The following is a 20,653-nucleotide window of genomic DNA, read 5'->3' as shown; positions in this document are numbered from 1 at the left end:
AATTGGAGCACATACGGAAACTTGGTATAGTTTGAAAAAAAACCAAAGTTGGGGAGCAATCCAAATTAGAGACAATGGTATATGTGCACACCAAGCTTTGTCTTATTTACAAGTAGGAGGAGTGGTTGAAGAGAAAGACAAAGATGTGTGATATGTTTTCTTATGACATGTGTTTAGACAACAATGTTGAGTTGGCATTGGCCAACTTGGATCTTACTGACTTAGTGGTAAACCCTGTCACTTTTAATGGTAGTGATACTCTTGAAAGGTCATCCTGTACATCAAAATGTGCAAAAATTACATTAGATACAAAGGAGGATGCATAAGAGAGTAGTGGTGGTATTGATGTTGATTTTGATGTTAATGACTATTTGCTATAGGCAGCGTCCTATGAGATTCTCCCTTCCCATTCTATGATTCCGAGTTCTAGTGCCTACCTTCTTTTGTAACTTATTTGCTATTTTCCATTGACATCCCTACAAAAGAGTCCTCGTGACTCAATACCTAGGTAATACATTTTGATCGTGATGACTTAATTAAAAAACTACAACTTATGGTTAATTTATTGTGTTTGTGGTTAATTTTTAGTTGTAAACTTGTATCATTGATGAATCATGATTGTATGCATAATGGTACAAACTTACAATGTACATGTATGAAATTTGAATCTATATGATTGCATTTGTTGCATATATTTTCATGAGAATTTGTGTAATATTATGTGTCCTATTCTGAGGGGTCTCTGTGTCCCTTGTCAGACTCATTTTTGTGTTTTGCATGTCCCATGTCAGGTGACCTAACTAGTGAGCCAAATCGTCATCCATAGCTAATTCGCCTCTAGTCCAATGAGGGGTTCGTAGCATCTAAGTACCTTGTATATGGCAATGCCATAATTTGGCCACCCTTGTGCGTGTCAATTACCTTGCTATAGAAGGGACAAAAAATGAAGTTTCCATGCACGAAATACCTTAACATACTTATCCACAAACTCTCAAGAGTCCACCCCCTGCTTGTGTTACCTTGTGCGTGTCAATTCCCTTGCTATAGAAGGGACAAAAAATGAAGTTTCCATGCACGAAATACCTTGACATACTTATCCACGAACTCTCAAGAGTCCACCACCTGCTTGTGTTAGTGCTCAAAGTCCAGAGGCAACAAAAAATCGAAAACTCCTAATGCTACATGCCTTGTCATATAGTGACAAGTACAAGGATAAAGATAATCTTAGTGCTTGACACCAATTTGGAATAGAACTTGAAGGCACCCTTCAATCTACTTGGATATTGGAGGCAAGGGTTTGGCTTACAAACTTGGGAAGCAACAAACTCCTTATGGCCATTTCGCCCAAAATGAGAACTCTTGTACCAAAAGAATTGAGCACTAGCAACTATGAAGGACATACAAGATGCATTTGCAAAGAAAAGGTCTCTCAAATGTTAAATCAAATGGAGGAGTTAAAAATGGATCTGATAAAAATGAATCTGTGAATGAGGGAGTCGATGGAACTAAATGCCCATGTGCTAGAAATACAAATTTTGAAAGCAAAGTTAACCAGACAAGAGATGAAACAAATTGGGTAGCTGGAGGGAAATTGGGTAGCTGGAAGAACAAATTCAATTTATGTGCAACAACAAATTGGGTAGTTAGAATAACAAATTCAATTTATATGCAACAACTCCAATATATCGTTGTAGACAAATTGTGGAGTTGGAGTAACAAATTCAATTTATGTGCCACAACTCCAATGTATCTAGTTGTGAGAGCTGGAACAACATGCAACAATCCCCCAACCTCAACAAGCATTAAGTGATACATGCATTGTTATAAATTTTGCCTTTTCTTAGAAGGTTTCTGTACATTCTATACATATAGAAATGTAATGAACCTTGAAAAAACCGTAAATGCTAGTCACGAAGATCAATCAAAAGGAAAAAAAGAAGCATGAACAAAAATGTAACACATTTCCTATGTATTACCGGGCACAAATTTAATAGAATATATATATTCATCCCTGTTTAAAAAAATAAAATAAAAAACATACTATAGAGAAATAATTAATCACATGAACAAAAATGTAACACATTTCCAATGTATTACCGGACACAAATTTAATAAAATATAAACTTACTCGAGAGAAATAATTAATAAAATAATTGCAACCATTTCAAGGCAACATGATCTTCAACACCAACACGCATATAAGAGAAATAATCCATAAAATGATTGCACACACCTTTAAGAGATAATCAATAAAAAAAATGTAGACGTGTAAGAGAAGTAATCCATAAAATGATTGCAATCTACTTCAAGGCAGTCATCCCTCAGAATTGAACTTTTTATGTTGCCCACAAATAGAAGAAGTCCTGCCAACTTGCTCAGAGAGTTATCCTAGAGTTTGTGTATGCAGGTTTTTGCCTGGTCCTCAAGCAGTTTAAGTCGGAGCAATTCAATACACAGACTGACACACCAGCACCATTCAAACAATTAGATACCTGATGGATAGTAGTTGAGAAAAAATACCATAATAGGATTCTTTTAAACGCATGTATTCTGTAGAACCACATCCACATTTATCCCCCAATGGTGCTGACCCCAAACACAATGTATCCCTCTGCTGGTGCTGACGCCCAAACAAGATGTAGATGGGGGACCAAAGGCAAAACAGACCCCAAACAAGAGATAGATGGGGGACCAAAGCCAAAACAGACCTAAAACAAGATGTAAATGGGGAACCGAAGGCTAAACAGACCAACTAAAGGCACTAATCCATCGCCCTAAAAAAAACCCACCCTATCTCATCAAGGTCTCAGTCTTCTTATCGGTCATTTGTCATCCTGATTGAACAACCAATCGATGGAAGAAGAAAAGACCGTTACATCAGAAACCATACTGGCTTATAAGCCATTTGACATTTACATGCTCCATTAAAACAGCTAATATAAACTCTACAACCACTGCAATCAGCTGCAGATTGAAAGGAACCGAAAAATATGAGCATCGAACTTCTGCACATGTTCTTTTTTTTTTCAGAAAAGAAAAAATGCTGATTTTGTTATAAAATACTAAAACCAGTACATCAAGATCCATCTGATACAACATGTTACCATATAGACCATAGACTTTTTTTCCAGAAAAGAAAAAACTGCTGATTTTGTTATAAAATACTAAAACCAGTACATCAAGATCCATCTGATACAACATGTTACCATATAGACCATAGAAAGACAATAGCCCAGTTTATCATATCAAAAAGGATCGGGACCAGTGTTCTATAATAAGTGACCATGTCCACATATATCTTCCAGTTTTCCAAAAAGAATTATGAAGGAAGAAACATATAACAGTGAATAGCAATCCAAATAAAAAAAAAAGCGATGATTAGTGAATTCCCTATGAGCATCAATATGTTCACACGGCAGAAAAACAAAAACAGTGTCAATTGCAGTGAAAACAAAAACTCAAGGTCAAGGCATAAAACAATCCTCTATCGGGCATCCATTCACCTCCAGAGCCCATCCATCCACCTCCAGAGCCCATCCATGGAGGCAAGTAGACCCTGTTTAGACAAGACATCCGCAACAGTGTTGTGCCCATCCATGAAGGCAAGTAGACCCTGTTTAGACAAGACATCCGCAACAGTGTTGTGCCCATCCATGGAGGCAAGTAGACCCTGTTTAGACAAGACATCCGCACTATGTTGATGTGGTGTATCGTGACTCCCGGAAGTGTGTCTCGTAGATATGTGATGTTCCTGAGCCAGCCCTATAAATAGTGGAGGTGCCCAAGACATAATTAATGATGGCCTGGAGTCTCGACTCTCCACATATGCTTAAGTTGTGTATAATGATGGCCTGGAGTCTCGACTCTCCACATATGCTTAAGTTGTGTATATCTAGAAAGCCCGCAAACCAGAAGAACCCCTAAAATGCCATAGCCTCTACCTTCATATTAGTTCTACGTCCCCACATGTATCCCATCCTGCATGTTATAATCCCCGCATCTGCATCTGCATGTTATAATCCCCGCATCTGCATCTACCTCCCTGTTCAGCTCCGTAAAAAAAAAGATCAATAGATCTGTTGGACACTGAAGCTGTATGTGGTTGTGGCAGCAGCAGTGATCTAATCCTATCAATGATCCGGTCAACATTGTGGAAAATGTTATCAAAGATAATGCTATTTCTAGCTTTCCAGATTTCCCAAAATGTGATCAGCGGAATGGCCCTACTATGTCTATTCTATGTGCTCCACTATAACAAGCATGTTTCTATAGAACTGTGGTCAATGTATGTGAAGGAGAGTAAAGTAGACAAACTATACCAAACCTGTACGGCTATGGGGCATTTTAAGAGTATGTGCACATTGTCCTCCTCCTGCCTGCAAAATACACATATACCACCAGGTCCCAGAAGGCCCCTCTTCTTCAGATTCTCCCAAGTGAGCGTCTTGTTCTTCTATAGGAAATGTTCAAATAAAGCTATTTGCACAACTAAAACATCTCGAACCATAACATGAAATTAAACGTCATGCTTCCAAATTAAATTCATTGCTTCTCCTTCGATCTCCATATGTATGTATCAATTTTAATTTATTTCTTTTACATATCAGAACAAGTAAAAACAATGCCTATGATAAAGTTCGTATACTTCAATAACCCTCATCAGAATTGAGAAGAAAAACAACAGAAGAAAAGAATTGCAGAAGGCAGAAGGCATAATGCAATGATCTGTTCTTACATCAATGTCGCTCGCAATTATTTGTAAGAAGCCCTGTGCCCTGTCTAGTTCAACTCTATTCCAACTTGATCAGACGAGTAGACAACCATGGTTTCTCTTTAAAATACCAATGAAAACTCTCCTGAACATTTGATATGTCAAATCATGGCAATGAATAAAAACACCGATGCAGGAAAAGTCAGTATCTTAACTAAAAACAAGTTTAGCACTTTGCAACAAAGTATTTCCAATTCTCACCAGATTCAATAGTCTATCCACTTGGTTTATCAGCAGAGCAAAGCTCCAAAGATGTAAAAATCCAAAGCATTTTCCAAATAAGTTTCCAAAAGAAATAATATCTTTCATTGCGAAATAATTTCCAACTGCTTTTATCGAGTCCCAGCAAGTTAATTATAAAATCAACCACATAACTTTATCACATTAATATGTTTATGGAAACTTTAGAACATTAATATATTTGAGGGAAGGAAAGCCCTTGCATCCTTGATTGATTTACCACATTCTAGCTGCCAAGCATACTGACAAGCTAATAAATGAATTTACAACCAGATTTACAAGTAAAGTAAACAGAAAATGACAAAAGCTCCAATAATTAACAGGTACTTTGACAGCGTAGCTTCTTGTTCCTGCGCTCTGGTCATAGGGTGATGAAATGTGTGGGGATGACCACCTTGAAATGGATTAGAATAGCCATAGTTATACCCTGGCGCTGCACCATACCCAACACCGTCTGGAAAGCCATGCATCTGGAACCCAAATAGGGATGGAAATAGCCCAAATCCTGCAGAGAAGGTGAAATTCCCAAACCTGGCAGCTGCCATAGGAGCGGGACCGCCACCCATAAAGCCAAATGGCTGTTGCTGGAATTGATGAAGTCCTGGAGCTGTTTCTGGCCGCCGCCCAGCAGGCCTGTGGGGAATATTTACACCAGGAATAGCTTTGGACCTTGGATCTGGAGAACCCACCTTCCCACGCCCATACAAGGGAACAATTTTGTCCTCTTCCACCAAAGCCTTACATACAGGGCACTCTTGAGACTTCGAATGACCGTGAAGCCATTTGTACAGGCAAGGCCAGCAGAATAGGTGACCACAGAGTGTCACAATTGGGTCCTGAGCCAGTTCAAGGCAGATGTTGCATTCAAAGCTTCCGGCATCACCAGTTCCCCCCGAAGAAGAATTCTTATTCGTGTTCTGTGGGTTATCATATCCATTTGAAAAGCTCGAATTACGACTCGATGATGCTGCAAATGATGATCCCTCGTCCATCTGCAAAATACGCAAATAAAAATAACCCCCTCAAAAATATGAAACTTACCAATACAGTAATCTTCTCCAAAGCAAAATTAAAGACATTTAACAAGAAATCCAAGAAAGATAACTTTGAGGAATTAGGGCAAACAAAATATTATAACCAAAACAGAACACCAAAAACTTCGGTTAGTCTATATTGCCAATAAGGCCCAGGTTCACTGGTAAGATCAACTGAATATTAAGCCTTCCTTGAGAGTTCTATTGTGTTAAGGCGAGACATAAGTCCTAAATGATTTTGGCGAAATGCTTATCGCTGGGATTTTTTTTTCTTAAAAATAAGATTCGGGGGAAATGAAAAAAGAAACCCACCCAGTGCGAATTTACTTACAACCACTTATTGATAAATAACAAAGACTACCAACAACCTATTGATAAATAACAAAGACTACCAACAGGATGAAACCCAAATCGTCCCAACGTTCAACCTCGGATCTGAAATTTATAAGGTCCTCAACCCTAGTTTTACGGAACTACAGCAACCAAAATGCCTGAAATCATGCAGTCAAAATCCATTGAACAAAACGACCCAAAATTCCACAAATATGCAGGAATACAACAATTCTCTAGAATTATAAAACCAAGATGAGATCCTCAAAGAGGAAAACCCATGAAAGAAGACAATATAAATCAAAATCAATTAAAAAGAAACCAAAACGATTTTGCCAGATTTGATCCCAAAACCCTCTGATTTGCAAATACCCACTCAATGAAATGCTATTTCGCTGAAACCTGCACAAAGATTTGATATAAGCAAACCCGATTTGATATAAGCAAACCCACTTCTGTAAAGCTGACGAAGCCCAAAAGCCCGAAAGCCTACGGCTAAAACTATAATCAACACCCCCTGAATTCCTAACCCTCGCCAGAATCAAGAAAAAAAAGGATAAAAAATAAAAACACATAAAAGCACATTCGTGACAGCGAAGTTACGAACTTTTCACAGTTCGTCATCAAACATGCTCCAATAAAACCCTAACGCAAATTAATAAAAAATTGAAGCTTGCAGAGTACATAATGAAACAGATCAGATACCTTTTTTTTGATTGACAAAAGAACCTCGCAGAATTCTGATCTCTCCAAATCACAAACAAAGAAATGTCCGAGACTCTAAAACACGGTCCACAACAAGTCGATCATTCGTTTATGAAGAAATTGGTTGAACAATTCCGGAAGTTTCCAGGTTTTTTCCTTCCAACCTGGAATTGGATAAATTGGATATCAATTTTAATTTTAATTGGCGTTAATTTAATCATTTACCCGGCACTTAATGGGCATGTTAAACACTTTCCTAACATCAAGCATAAATACATGTAATATCTAGCATTTGAGTTTATATTTTTCTTAAATTTAACCTCTTTCTATATTATTTAGAAAATATATAGAAACTCAAATTATTACGTGATTATTAAGAAAATCATCTATATACATTATGAATCACGAAAGTCTGAGATCTAATCCCAATTTGTTTCTTATGTTTTATAAATAATATTATTTTATATACATTATGAATCACGAAAGTCTGAGATCTAATCCCAATTTGTTTCTTATGTTTTATAAATAATATTATTTTATTAAATTAATAATGATTTAATTTTAGGATTATAATTAAATTGAATGTAAAATTGTTTTTTATATTTTATAAATAGTATTATTTTATTAAATGAATAATAATTTAATTTTAGGATTATAATTAAATTGGATGTCAAATTGTTTTTTATATTTTATAAATAATATTATTTTATTAAATTAATAATAATTTAATTTTATGATTATAGTTAAATTGGATGTCAAATAGTTCATGACAGGTTTTGGATAGATGGTGATCAGGTGGTCTCTTAGGGCACTCCTTGATGTGAAGTTATTGGTTCAATTCTCCACTCAGATCTGTTAATGAATTTCTTGATGTGAAGTCATTGGTTCTTTGATGTGAAGTTATTGGTTCAATTCCCCATGATCCGGGTGATATATTGGATATGATGAAGATGTAGCCCTATCAAACTTTAAAAAAAAACAACTCGATATCAAATTAGTGTATGAAAATTTCTTATTTGTAAGATTTTAATTTTATACCTGAATTGAGATGAAATTGGTATGCCAAAGGGGTTGTTCTCCTTTATACAACTATTTAAAAAGTAATTGCATTGAGAGGTGCAAAGGAACACTGATAGGAGGAATGGGGGAATGTGGAAGGCAATAATGAAGCTAAATATATGGACAATGAAATGCCATCGAAATTTGAGTTTCTATATAACTTCTAAATAATGTAGTAGGAGGTTAAATTTAAGAAGAATGTTACACTAATATAAATGTGGCAGAACAATGGAAATCATGTTTTTAATGGAATTTTATCATGGGTTTATTCTCCCATTATGAATTCATGAAGTGAGTTTTTCATAAAAAATTGTTTAGTTTTCTGTAATGAACCGACAACCTTTAAAATCATCATTGGTACTCATAATGTTCCCATTAAGTTGGATGCTTCATTTTTGTTGAATTTACAATAAGTTTATGTTTATTAATCATTGATTAGCTTGAGGATTTGTGTATTGAACTTAAACATGCTACTGAGCTTTTATTTATTTTATGTCCTTTGTTTAATAGATGTTGTGGTTGATGCAAATCGAGCAATAGAATTGGATCCTTCTATGGCAAAGGCATACCTGCGTAAGGGGTAAACATTTTGTTCTAGGTTCAAATTGTGACATTTTTCTCTTTCAGGTTTTGGTGGTGTGAAAATGCAGTCATTGATCCACTAGCCACACATGTTTATAGTTGAAATAAGGGTTGATACAAATTTGTCATCCCGACTTGGCATTTATATTCAAATGTCATTCTAATTTAACTTATCCTTTTACCTTACAGTATTGTGTGCTTTTCTCTGGAGGAATATCAAACAACTATGGTTGCATTTAAGGTAGGATCTGTTCTTGATGCCAACAACCCAAAGTTTAAGACTTGGATGATAAATGTGATGCATGGCTAGTTGGTAAATTGGCTCTAGGATAACAAACTGATCTTTAAAAGAGAGAGTCTTTCTTAGTTGTATAAGAGTAATAATCTTTGATTACTCTTTGTTCTTTAGCATTTAATTTCCAAAAAATTGTAACCATTGATTCTAGTAAAACAAACTTTAAAATCTCTTTTTCTGGAAGGATATTCTAGTCATTTATGTTCTGAGGAAATTTCAAAAAGGAAAAAAATTGATCTTCAATGAATAAATTACCTCCAATTTTGTGTCATTATTCACCTTCTTCGCACCCTTTATGGTTTGAGAAAATTGTTTTGCCTATGTGATATTTGAAAAAACAGTATAGGAAAAAAACTATTTGAAATCCTGCAAAATTTTGTCTAGGGCACCTGAAGAAAAGCATCCATGTCAACCGCAAGTCCAAACATGTGAATATATTTCCTGGTGCATAATTCTTGCTTTCACAGGCAATTTTGTTTGTGTTCTTCTTGTCCGAGAATTGTGAGTGTTTCTTTGCTGAGTTTCTATGTATTTCTGGTTTGTCTTTTTTATGAAGTTATTCACTTATAATCTTTAAAAAATATAGCCTTCGTCTCCAGTTTTCATGAATATCTTCATGGGTCATTGTTTAATAATAAACTTGTATAGATTTATTTTAACTTTAGATCTCTTAAGACTTGATCTGGGTTAAAATAGAACTATGTTAGTTATATTAAAAATTATGTAGACAAGAGTCGTGACATACATGAGACTCAACCAATCCTCTCTCTTTCTTAGGGAATCAAAGATGAACTAATGTAAATTTTTTATTCTAGGAGCAAATGGAATCCCTTACGATAACACATTTAAGATCTACCAAATGGAATCCCTTACGATAGCATATTTAAGATCTACTAAATGGAATCCCTTACGATAACAACCAACAAACTTGTTGCCAATGTATTGATTTATCAAATAATGGTATTCCAAATGTAGGATCTGAGCAATCGACTTCCACATATAATAATAATAATAATAATATTGGTGAACCTTTGCAACCAACTAAACTTAAATTCAGGTGAAAATTTCTAGTGTGTATATAATGCTTTCAATTTTAATATTTTATGATGGATATTGAAATATTTGATGTTGTTCTGTTAAAGGATCTTAAATTAGAGGATCATTATCAATTTGTACTTGTTAAGCTCTTCCTTTTTGTCAAATAGCTATTATTTGAATTGGATGAGGCTTAATAATGCTGCATTTCAATTTGTACACATAAAACATAGCTTATGTCTTTGCATGACTCTTCTAAACATATTGTTATTCTTATGGTTTGAACATGCTCATTGTTTCTTGTGCAGAAATGAACATTACCAAAAACCGAATGAAGTAATTGTTACTGTGTTTTAAAAGGGATTTTCTAAAGACACTGCTAATGTTGAATGAAGTAATTGTTACTGTGTTTTAAAAGGGATTTTCTAAAGACGATGTTAATGTTGTGTTTAGCAAACAGATTGTATGTTTTCTTTGTTAGAGGATGATTGGTTCTTTTTGTTGCTTATGTTGTATATTTAGTGGGGTTAAGGATTCTACTCCAAAATTGTTGAAAATAGCAACAAAAAATGATAAAAATACAATCCAGAATATTCCAATTTTCATTTGCCCTTGAATTAAAATTCGAATTTAGTCTCACCAACTACTTGAAAAATAATTAATTAATTCATCTTGAGTTAATTAGTTGGAGAAATTCAAGTTAGAATTCTTTCTGAAGTCATGCAAGAGTTATCCCTTAAATTAAGGAGATTATCCCTTAATTAAGGAGATAAGATTGAGTTATATTTGAGTTGTAATTAGTTAACTCAGTTTTTTTTTTGTTTTTTTGTTTTTTTGTTTTTGTTTTTGTTTTTGTTTTTGTTTTTGTTTTTGTTTTTGTTTTTTTTTTTTTTTTTTTTTTTTCTGAATAAGACTATGCTATTATATTACAAAAAAGGCAAAAATTACATCATCTTTGGTACAACAGAGTCGTAGCTCTGTGATTCCTGTCGAAGGACTGACAGTAAGCTCAGGAATGATCATCTCCAAAATTACATAAGACCGACACTTGAACCAAATCGACATTCAGGAGACCGACACTGAACAACTGAAACACATAAAGACTGGAACAACTATGGATAGCCGTCACTGTAACAGATACGGATAGAATTACATAAGGACAAAGACCGGACACATATAAGATAGCGGTGAGAGCAGACAGTGAAAAAATTCCTTCTTCAGAAACCTGAGGCGAACTGCAGAGCGAACTAGTCATCATCAGTGGTGTGCACATCTTCCTCCGCTTTGCATCTGGGAATCTTGTGGATGTCCGGTTCGGTGAGAATGTCACGCTGCACAGGTTCACTTGGGCCTGCCCCAGGGTCTGGGGAGAAGCTGCCTTGAACAGGGCGCAGCATGTCAATGGCGGGAACTTGCATATCTATTGTAGGAGCCAACCTAGGAATCCGCGGAGGGCTAGCATGAATAGCATCATCTTCACCGCGAGGATTGCTGCAATGCTCCACCAAAACCGTAACAAAGAAAGTTGAATTAGACAGAGTACAAGGAAAGAGATATCTCACCATGGGATGCTCAGAGTGCCCACAGTCCATAATCTCTCGGTGTTCCGCTGCTCTGCCTCGGCCAACTGCCCGTCCCCTGGAGCGCCTACGGTCGGAAGAAACCTCGATTGAGGAGGAGGGGGAGGGGGCTTGCCTCTGAGACAAAGCCTGCCCTCTGGAACTCCCGCGCTGGATTATCAGTCGTTGACGCTCTCGCTGCATCTCTAAATTGTGTGAAGAGCAGGTATACCCCGTCGCAGCCTCCCTCGGAACCAGAGAATGAGCACACACCACCTCCGAGCACTCGAACCTTATGCCAGTCAGCGGGAGAGTGACGGAGATGCTAAACATCCCCGAATTGTCCCAATAGCAGGAATACCCCCTCGCAACCTCCCTCAGAACCAGAGATTGAGCCACCACGACCTCCCTCAGAACCAAAGCATGAGCAAACACAAACTGCGGGAGAATGACAGAGAGGCCATGGCTTTGTAGTGCCATTTTCCCGTTACCAAGAAGGGCAGTAAATGCCGAAAGGACCCGACTGCCATTAACCAACGCCTCCGAACTTAAATGCCTCACGCAGCAAGCCCATATGCTAAGCGTCCTGTTATATGTGGCTCGTCCGGGCGGACACCTGCCCTCATGACGAGCCCCTGACTTGTTAAGCATTAAAACCACCCGCATCCGGGAATTAGTTAACTCAGTTTACCGAGTTAAGTCTAATTAAATTAGTTCCAAACTGTTTGAGGAACTAATTGTGAGTTATCAGTCAGTTGATGCATGCATGTACTCAACCAGTGTACTCCAGATAACTGAAGATTCCCTCATCATAAACCCATGCATGTCTATTCTGAGAAAGACCGAGTTGAGCTAAATGTCAAGGACAGGTTACTATTAGTTGCATGTTTTCTCCTATAAAGGAAACTCATGCATGTAGAAGGATCAAGGTTCCTTGAGGATTGTGCAGTTCTGACAGTGTGTTAGAGTAGTGTGTGAGAGCAGTGTTACACTGGGTGAAGGAGATCATCCCAGAGGTAACTGTGCAAGGAAATAGGAGCTTGGAGGGTAGAGGAGAAGGCTTGTGAGAAGTTTTGATTGCTTGTGAGCATCCAGGAGGATTGTACTGAGAGCTGGCTAGCTGTGAGAGCTAAGGCTTTGTATAATTCTAATGTATTTCCACCTTGTATGATAATACATATAGTGGGGTTTTTAGCTGAGGCTTTCCCCTGAGTATTTTATGTGTTTCATGTGCATTGATTCTTCTTCTTATGGTTATATGTGTTCATCTCTGATTCAGCTCGATCTTTAAGCTTCTGCAAGTTTTATAGTAGAAGTAGATTATAATATTTCTCTTTGGTATATTGCATTATCGAGTTAATCTACAGTCAGATTTTCTACATAGATCTCAGAGGTAGATTTGTACAGAATTTCCAGGAAATTCTACATGGTATCGAATCCAAGTTTATCGGAGTAGTGAACAGTATATGGAGAAGAGAATTCAAAGTTTGAAGTTCAGGGTTGCAGGTTCAAATCGAATTCTTATCATACTTCAAGATTGGCCAATGGCGTTCTATGGCTTGAGACTCGAGTATGCCTTTGAAGGCAACTCGAATTACATAGCATGGAAAGAATGCATGGAGGTTGTATTAGAAGACAATGGCTTGAAGGATTTCATTGATCAAGAAATCCAAAAGCCAAGTTCAAGTAATGCACAAGAATTGGTTGAGTGGAAGAAGTGTGCGGCGAGGGCGAGACAGATCATCCTTGAGGGAGTTCAAGACCATATTGTCTCGAGTCTCCATGGGAAGGATACTCCATATTCAATGTGGAAGACATTGAAGGACCTCTACTAGAATAGTAGCGATCAGAGGAAATTGGTGCTCAAGGATAAGCTTCGAAGAATCAAGATGGAGAACGACGATACTATTTCCACATATCTGAAAAAGCTCACCACTTGCAGAGATGAGCTTGGTAGTGTGGGAATAACTATTTTCGATGATGATATGGTGAGCCTCGCTCTCCTTGGCCTTCCAAAGAGCTGGAATAGCTACCAGGACTCTGTGAATGGAAGGGAGAAACTGCCAGATTGGGAACGACTGTGGTCGGATCTCATGCAGGAGGAGATCGGGAGGAGCACACGATATGGTTCTTCATCCAAGGATGATGATGAAGAAAATCTGGCCTTAGCAAGTAAGGCAAGGAAAGGGAAGGGGAAGGCGTCCCATTCCGAATCAAATTCTTCTCATGGAGGGAAGAAGGGTGACAAGTCTAAAGTGAGATGCTTTAATTGTCACGAGATGGGACATTATGCGACTAATTTCCCATCGAAGAAGTCTAAGAAGGGATCCTCGGAAGGATTGGAAGGTGAGGCATTAGCTTCTCAGTTCGAAATGGACTTCACCCTCATCGCATGCATGGTGTCATTGATGATGGGTTGTGGTTGGTATCTTGACAGTGGAGCCTCATTCCACATGATCGGCGATAAAAGTTTATTCAGTATCTTGGAGGAGAAAGACCTCAAGATGTGCATCGAGATGGGTGATGACAAAAGGTTTAATGTTTCAGGAGTGGGCACAGTTGCTTTTCAGAGGGAGCATGGAGCTCCTATCACCTTGATAGATGTGAAGTATGTGCCTGGACTGAAGAAGAACTTGGTATTGGTTGCGATGTTGGAGGACAAAGGCTACGATGTTGTCTTTAGTAAGGGAACAGTTTTCCTTAGACACATCACCACGAGACAGGTGAAACAGATTGGTTCACGAGTCAAGAACCTGTATGCTCTTGAGGTTCAAGATGCATGCAAAGCCTTGAGGAGCAAGGCAAATGTTAGAGACTTGGTGGTTGAGAGGGAGATTAAATTACTTCTCAACATGCAGTCCCAGAAGAAGTCTTAGACAATTGTGGAGGAGCTACAATTAGAGTCAGCAAAGGGATCACATGTAGCCATACCTCCAGGTGTGAGGTGGGGCAATGTGAAGTGATAGTCCCAAGAAGGTTGAAATTGGGCAGCGTCCATTGAGAGGTTTTATCTCATGGATCGTACCTTGCTACGGGAGCCTAAAGTACATAGTAGTAGGAGGAATCAGTGGGATTGATGCAGTCAGAGATCAAAGTGACAAAGGATAGAGCACTAAGATACTGAAGAGCGTAGAGAAGGATTGACAACAGTGTAGAAAGGTAGATTCAACCGAAGCACAAAGTTTTCGGTTGACAGAGGAAATAGCAGTGAGAGATTTTGATGACAGATGCATCATACTGATTCAGGTTGGATGTTTTTTTTTGTTCTGGAGTTGTTGGAGCAACAACACTAGAGATAAGTGTTGCATGCAGAACATTCCAAAGGTTCAGGATTGGGATCGAGTTGAATTCCTTTCTTGTTGAGAGGGAGTGTTTTTTTTTGTTCTGGAGTTGTTGGAGCAACAACACTAGAGATAAGTGTTGCATGCAGAACATTCCAAAGGTTCAGGATTGGGATTGAGTTGAATTCCTTTCTTGTTGAGAGGGAGTGTTGAAAATAGCAACAAGAAATGATAAAAATAGAATCCAGAATATTCCAATTTTAATTTGTCATTGAATTAAAATTCGAATTTAGTCTCACTAGGTGCTTGAAAAATAATTAATTAATTCATCTTGAGTTAATTAGTTGGAGAAATTCAAGTTAGAAGTCTTTCTGAAGTCATGCAAGAGTTATCCCTTAAATTAAGGAGATTATACCTTAATTAAGGAGATAATATTGAGTTATAGTTGAGTTGTAATTAGGTAACTCAGTTTACTAAGTTAAGTCCAGTTAAATTAGTTCCAAACTGTTTGAGGAACTAATTGTGGGTTATCAGTCAGTTGATGCATGCATGCACTCAACCAGTGTATTCTATATAATTGAAGATTCCCTCATCAGAAACTCATGCATGTCTATTCTGAGAAAGACCCAGTTGAGCTAAATGTCAAGGACAAGTTACTATCAGTTGCATGTTTTCTCCTATAAAGGAAACTCATGCATGCAGAAGGATCAAGGTTCCTTGAGGATTGCGCAGTTCTAACAGTGTGTTAGAGTAGTGTGTGAGAGCAGTGTTACACTAGGTGAAGGAGATCATCCTAGAGGTAACTGCGCAAGGAAATAAGAGCTTGGAGGGCAGAGGAGAAGGCTTGTGAGAAGATTTGATTGCTTGTGAGCATCCAGGAGGATTGTAGTGAGAGCTGGCTAGCTGTGAGAGCTAAGGCTTTGTATAATTTTGATGTATTTCCACCTTGTATGATAATACATATAGTGGGGTTTTTAGCTGAGGCTTTCCCTGAGTATTTTATGTGTTTCATGTGCATTGATTCTTCTTCTTATGGTTATATGTGTTCAGCTCTGATTCAGCTCGATATTTAAGCTTCTGCAAGTTTGATAGTAGAAGTATATTATAATATTTTTCTTTGATATATTGCATTATCGAGTTAATCTACAGTTAGATTTTCCACATAGATCTCAGAGGTAGATTTGTAGAGATTTACAGGGTATTCTAAAGATGATGCTAATGTTGTGTTTAGCAAATAGATTGTATGTTTTCTCTGTTAGAGGATGATTGGTTCTTTTTGTTGCATATGTTGTATATTTAGTGGGGTTAAGGATTCTACTCCAAAATAACATCTTCAGTACCGTGGGATGACTTCCTGATGCTGTCAAAATGAACGCTATTGAAATTTATTAAATAGCAAGAACACAATTTGATTATTTCTTTGTGCTCAACTATCCCAGAATATTGGTTCACGGTAACCTTCGTCAATGACATTGAAAGAAGAGAAATTCAGATGATGGGATCCATTTTTCTTTATGACAATCTTCATGTCTGTGCTTGCTATTCCATACAACTACTGGCGACAACGATCATGCAAGCTTCTTCATCTTCTATTCCTTCACATTATTCTTTTCAAACTTTAGTCCAAATGTTACTACATTCATTATGACAACATAAATATTCTCAGCAAGGATTCGTTGAACATGCATTGATATATCGACAACCACAGGAAAAGTAGAGCCATAATCATATCTTTAGCTGAGCCCAAGGCTATTAGCCTGAGGAATACTCTATTATGCTTAGGAGTAACAATTGTTGTCGATTTTATTTTCACATTCTGGATCCTTTAGAAAATCCTCAGAAGAGCTAGCCCTGAGTACGAGTAGGAGGAAATGTGAAGGAATTGAATTGGAACACACCCGCACGTAGAATGACACCCAAACTACACCAATTCAATCGCGAGAAAACAAAGGGTGAACATCCACATGTTAGTTTTGGATCGACGAAAATAAAGTCCTCTTATTGGATCAGGTGAACAGTGTCTGCTCACCCCAAGCCTGCAGAGAAAATGCCTTTCGATGTAATTATTACAATTTATGAAATTGTACCTATTTTAATACTAATCATAATAAATAAAGTGTACATATTTTGATATTAATCATGAATGAGGGAAATTAATATACTATTTGAAATTTAAATGTTATTACTTTGGGACCAACATTTTTTACTTGATGTAAAAGTGAATAAAATCAAGCACATTGATATGGTAAAATTTGATAATCAATTTGGTTAGCTATGGTGGTGGGAGAGCTCTCGTTATTCTCGCAACAATGTATTATAATAAAATATAGCTTTTGAGTAAAGAATATTATTAACTTTTATAAAATCATTTATTTGTTTTTTTGTTAGATCTAAAATTTGGGTGTAGCTAGTATCTATTGGAAATAATACTGAGAGGGGGGGGGGTGAATCAGTATTATCAAATTCTTTTCAATATATCTTCCTTATTTATATTTTGAATAATTCTTCAAATATTTATCATTACTTTGTATGTCAGTATCATAAAATAATGAGCATGAACAAGAAAAACAGATAGTCACACCAAATAACACCAGATATAAGGTGGAAACCCAATGTGGGTGAAAACCACCTGCTGCAATATGTCTCTATCTTCTTTCAATTAGAAACTCCTTTTACAATGATTTTGTACTGGCGCAGTCCTTTACCAGTACGCAGGCTACAACCTGCAGAGAGTTACAACTCTCTCTCTCGTTTTCCAGTCTCTCCTGGAAGGGAGCTACAACCCCCTACTTCTTTTCTTTCAAGGACCACTTTTCATAAATAATCATCAAGTACATGCAAATTACCCAAACTCCTTATACAATCAACCAAGAATCACCCTACTTCTCATAATGTTGTAAATAGAAAGATAGTACCAGAAATATAAACCCAGAACTTTGTAGCAATAGATAAAAGATAACCAACAAAAGTTTTAAGATAGATCCGCAGTTTTTCCTTATCTGGACTGCGTGACTCCGCACCCCACCTTCAGTTTCCCTGCGTATCTACGCAGAGCGACTTTTGCTTCACTGCGTATCACCACAAATCATCTACTGCCTTTCTGCGTACATTTACTGTGCCAACGCACCTGTTCCTTCTATCACGCCGCGTACTTCTATGTACCTCTGCAGGCTTTCCTTCTATCGCGCCGCGTACCTTTGATATTGTTTCGCACTTCTTCTTCTGTCTCTCTACGTGCGTCCGCGCTGTGCCCTTCGTTACACCGCGCACGTCTACTGTATATACGCACTGCGTCTTCGATCGCACTGCGATCCCCCGCACTGTGCCTTTCTGTTAACCGCGTACCACCGCACTGGACCTTTCACCGAGCTGTGGTCCTCCGCACCTGAACCATGAAATACCTGCGGACCTTTGATTTGAACCGAATTAACAAACCTCCGAAGAGCCAGTGACAGTCAGATGCCCAGATCTGATCATGCGCCCGAGAGATCACACTTCATAGATTCATGTTTAACTTCACTTTATATAGATCAAGCCTTTTAAACCGATAAGCCAATATTTCAGATCTTAAGATATTCTATTTGCAAAGATGCCATAGCCAAGTGATCTCCTTCCCTATTTATAGTCAAGTCCTTGTTCACACCATGGGACAAAACCATCAATAACCAATACAAGGGATCCAAACTGGGGCTAAATTAAATCCTATACCACGGGCCAAAACCATAGGATCAAGAACGACGGGCTAAATACCACGGGCCAAACATAAGAAAGCCCACGTGAGCGCGCTTCTCTGCCTTGAAGTGAGTGAACTAGGGGTCCGCACCTCATGAACGGGTAACCTGCAGGTATGAACGCACTTCCTGTCCGGCGTACCTGCGGGTCCGCACCTTTTGAACCATTCACCTGCGTACCTCTTAATTTCCAACATTTTGAGAGCCTGAACAGAGCATTGCCACTTGAGTGAGTTGCCATCAAGTACAACACCTGTAACATAGAGCCATACCAGAATCATAATGCCAACAGTATCTATAGCCCATAGGTCAATATTAGTAGGAAATTGTGACTTGGAAAAGGATGAGATATATAGAGACACTCCTAAGATGTCTACCCCTTGTAGGGGGGGAAGGGGGGTGTCACAATTATGACCCTAGAGGAAACATCGAATTCTCTTATTCATGAAATTTGGGTATCACTTCCAACAACAAAGCTAAACCATATGCCCCCATAACAAGTATTGAACTAACCTCATCTTGAGGATTGCATAGTTAGAAAGTAGCAAACAACTCTACAAACACCATTCATCATCTTCACCAAGTCATTACTCCTAAAGAATCAACGCAAAAATCCATATTTTATGGCATAAGTCTCCTCCCTTTCTTCTCCTTGATATCCTTTTATTTTACATCAATATCTTACAATGTGTTTGTGGATCACCAAGCAAATATGACACTCTTGGAAAATATGGGGGTTAGGGTTATCAATGGGAAAAGATCCTATATTGATATCCCATGATTAGACGATAAATTAAAGTGCCTTATTGTAACATACCCCTTACTATCCCTAGCCCTGACTAAGGGTAGAAAGAGGCAATTATTACGCTGACACAGTCTCCATGGTCTAGTTATGGAAATGGGGTCCAAATTTTCGTTTTCTTTTACTTTAGAGAAACTAAAAACAAATGATACCATCACGTTTGTCTCGTCAAGAGGATTCCAACGATATAAATTTTTCTTTGATCCGACTCCCAGATCAAAAGATATGGCCATCCAAAGATTAGTGATTTAATTAGTGCCACCTCACCAACCTACCATGTGGTGCCCACGTTGTCCCCACGCGGTGCCCATACGACAATCCTAGTCGACCTCTCTCTACCACATGGCAATATTACCATAGCTTTTGAACTGCTCATCTTGGTCACATAATAACACATTAGACACCTAATGCGACCCAATCTATGGTGCATATACACTACAAGGGAGGTATTATGGGTGCAGCCTCCCCACTTCAAAGGCCACATCACCCCGGGGATAATAACCTAACAAATTTCTACCATGCCCCATTCAAAAACCCTAGGGGGGAGAAACTTCGAGGAAGAGTCTTCAGAGTCATCCAATGACCATGGACGCACTCCATCGACGACCCAAATTTCTCTTGCCCAAGCATTTGGTCGATGCACCTGGTCACATGGATTATGAGGGGTCTAGCCTTCCTCCGGGTCTTGAAATTTATTCTGCGACACTTATACTAGGAATGGTTTGAGAACCAATCCTGCCCTATAAACTAATTCATGGTGGTTCTAAGCGAATGAGTTTATTGAGACTTAACACATGGAACTTAAGGCATCAAGGCTCAACCTTACTTGATTGTTGTGAACAATAGCTTGAAATCGGTGGTTTTCAAGGGACTCTCCCTTTAGTGCCTACTACACACACACACACAAATAGAGAGAGAGAGAGAGAGAGAGATACACACACACAACCATCGTTATCCCACCTGAGCTTGCAAGAACTCGACCTAACCTATCTTGTAAACACACACACAGAGACACTTAGAAACTAGGACCCACTAGTCTCGTTATTTTTGTTATAGTCAGTTAATTAATTAGCATAGGTCATCCACATCTTCACACATAGGTCACATAGACCAACGTGCAGACTTAGCAAGATTAAAGGAATAACCATTCTTGAAGGAAGACATTCAAGAGCATTTCTACACAAAAATTCCACAGGAAAATGAAGAATTCCATAAAGCCTGTACATACA

General features: G+C 38.0%; 1 protein-coding gene across 3 annotated transcripts; it reads right to left on the bottom strand.

Moving 5' to 3' along the window:
• Nucleotides 1-5,054: 5,054 nt before the first annotated feature.
• LOC149155472 (uncharacterized) lies at nt 5,055-7,220 on the bottom strand. 3 transcript variants are annotated; one of them, XM_089445619.1, is made up of 2 exons: nt 7,081-7,220; nt 5,055-6,003 (listed from the first exon to the last, which is right to left on the bottom strand). In XM_089445619.1, exon 2 carries the CDS (start codon nt 6,001-6,003, stop codon nt 5,287-5,289), a length of 717 nt encoding a protein of 238 aa, XP_089301745.1. In that variant the 5' UTR covers nt 7,081-7,220; the 3' UTR covers nt 5,055-5,286. The 3 variants fall into 3 exon arrangements, with proteins under 3 accessions (XP_089301745.1, XP_089301744.1, XP_089301743.1); XM_089445618.1 differs by lacking the exon at nt 7,081-7,220 and adding an exon at nt 6,829-6,950; XM_089445617.1 differs by lacking the exon at nt 7,081-7,220 and adding an exon at nt 6,752-6,886.
• Nucleotides 7,221-20,653: the final 13,433 nt, after the last annotated feature.

Source organism: Pinus tabuliformis, chromosome 9 (genome assembly GCF_031772625.1).
Source record: "Pinus tabuliformis cultivar Carrire ecotype Pingquan chromosome 9, CPIR1, whole genome shotgun sequence".
Classification (NCBI taxonomy): Eukaryota; Viridiplantae; Streptophyta; class Pinopsida; order Pinales; family Pinaceae; genus Pinus; species Pinus tabuliformis.
The sequence above is the reverse complement of the archived record's forward strand: the minus strand, read 5'-3'. Positions and strand labels throughout refer to the sequence as shown.

Coding starts and splice junctions, on each gene's coding strand:
- LOC149155472 (XM_089445619.1), bottom strand. CDS start 6,003: ATGGACGAGGGATCATCATTTGCAGCATCATCGAGTCGTAATTCGAGC.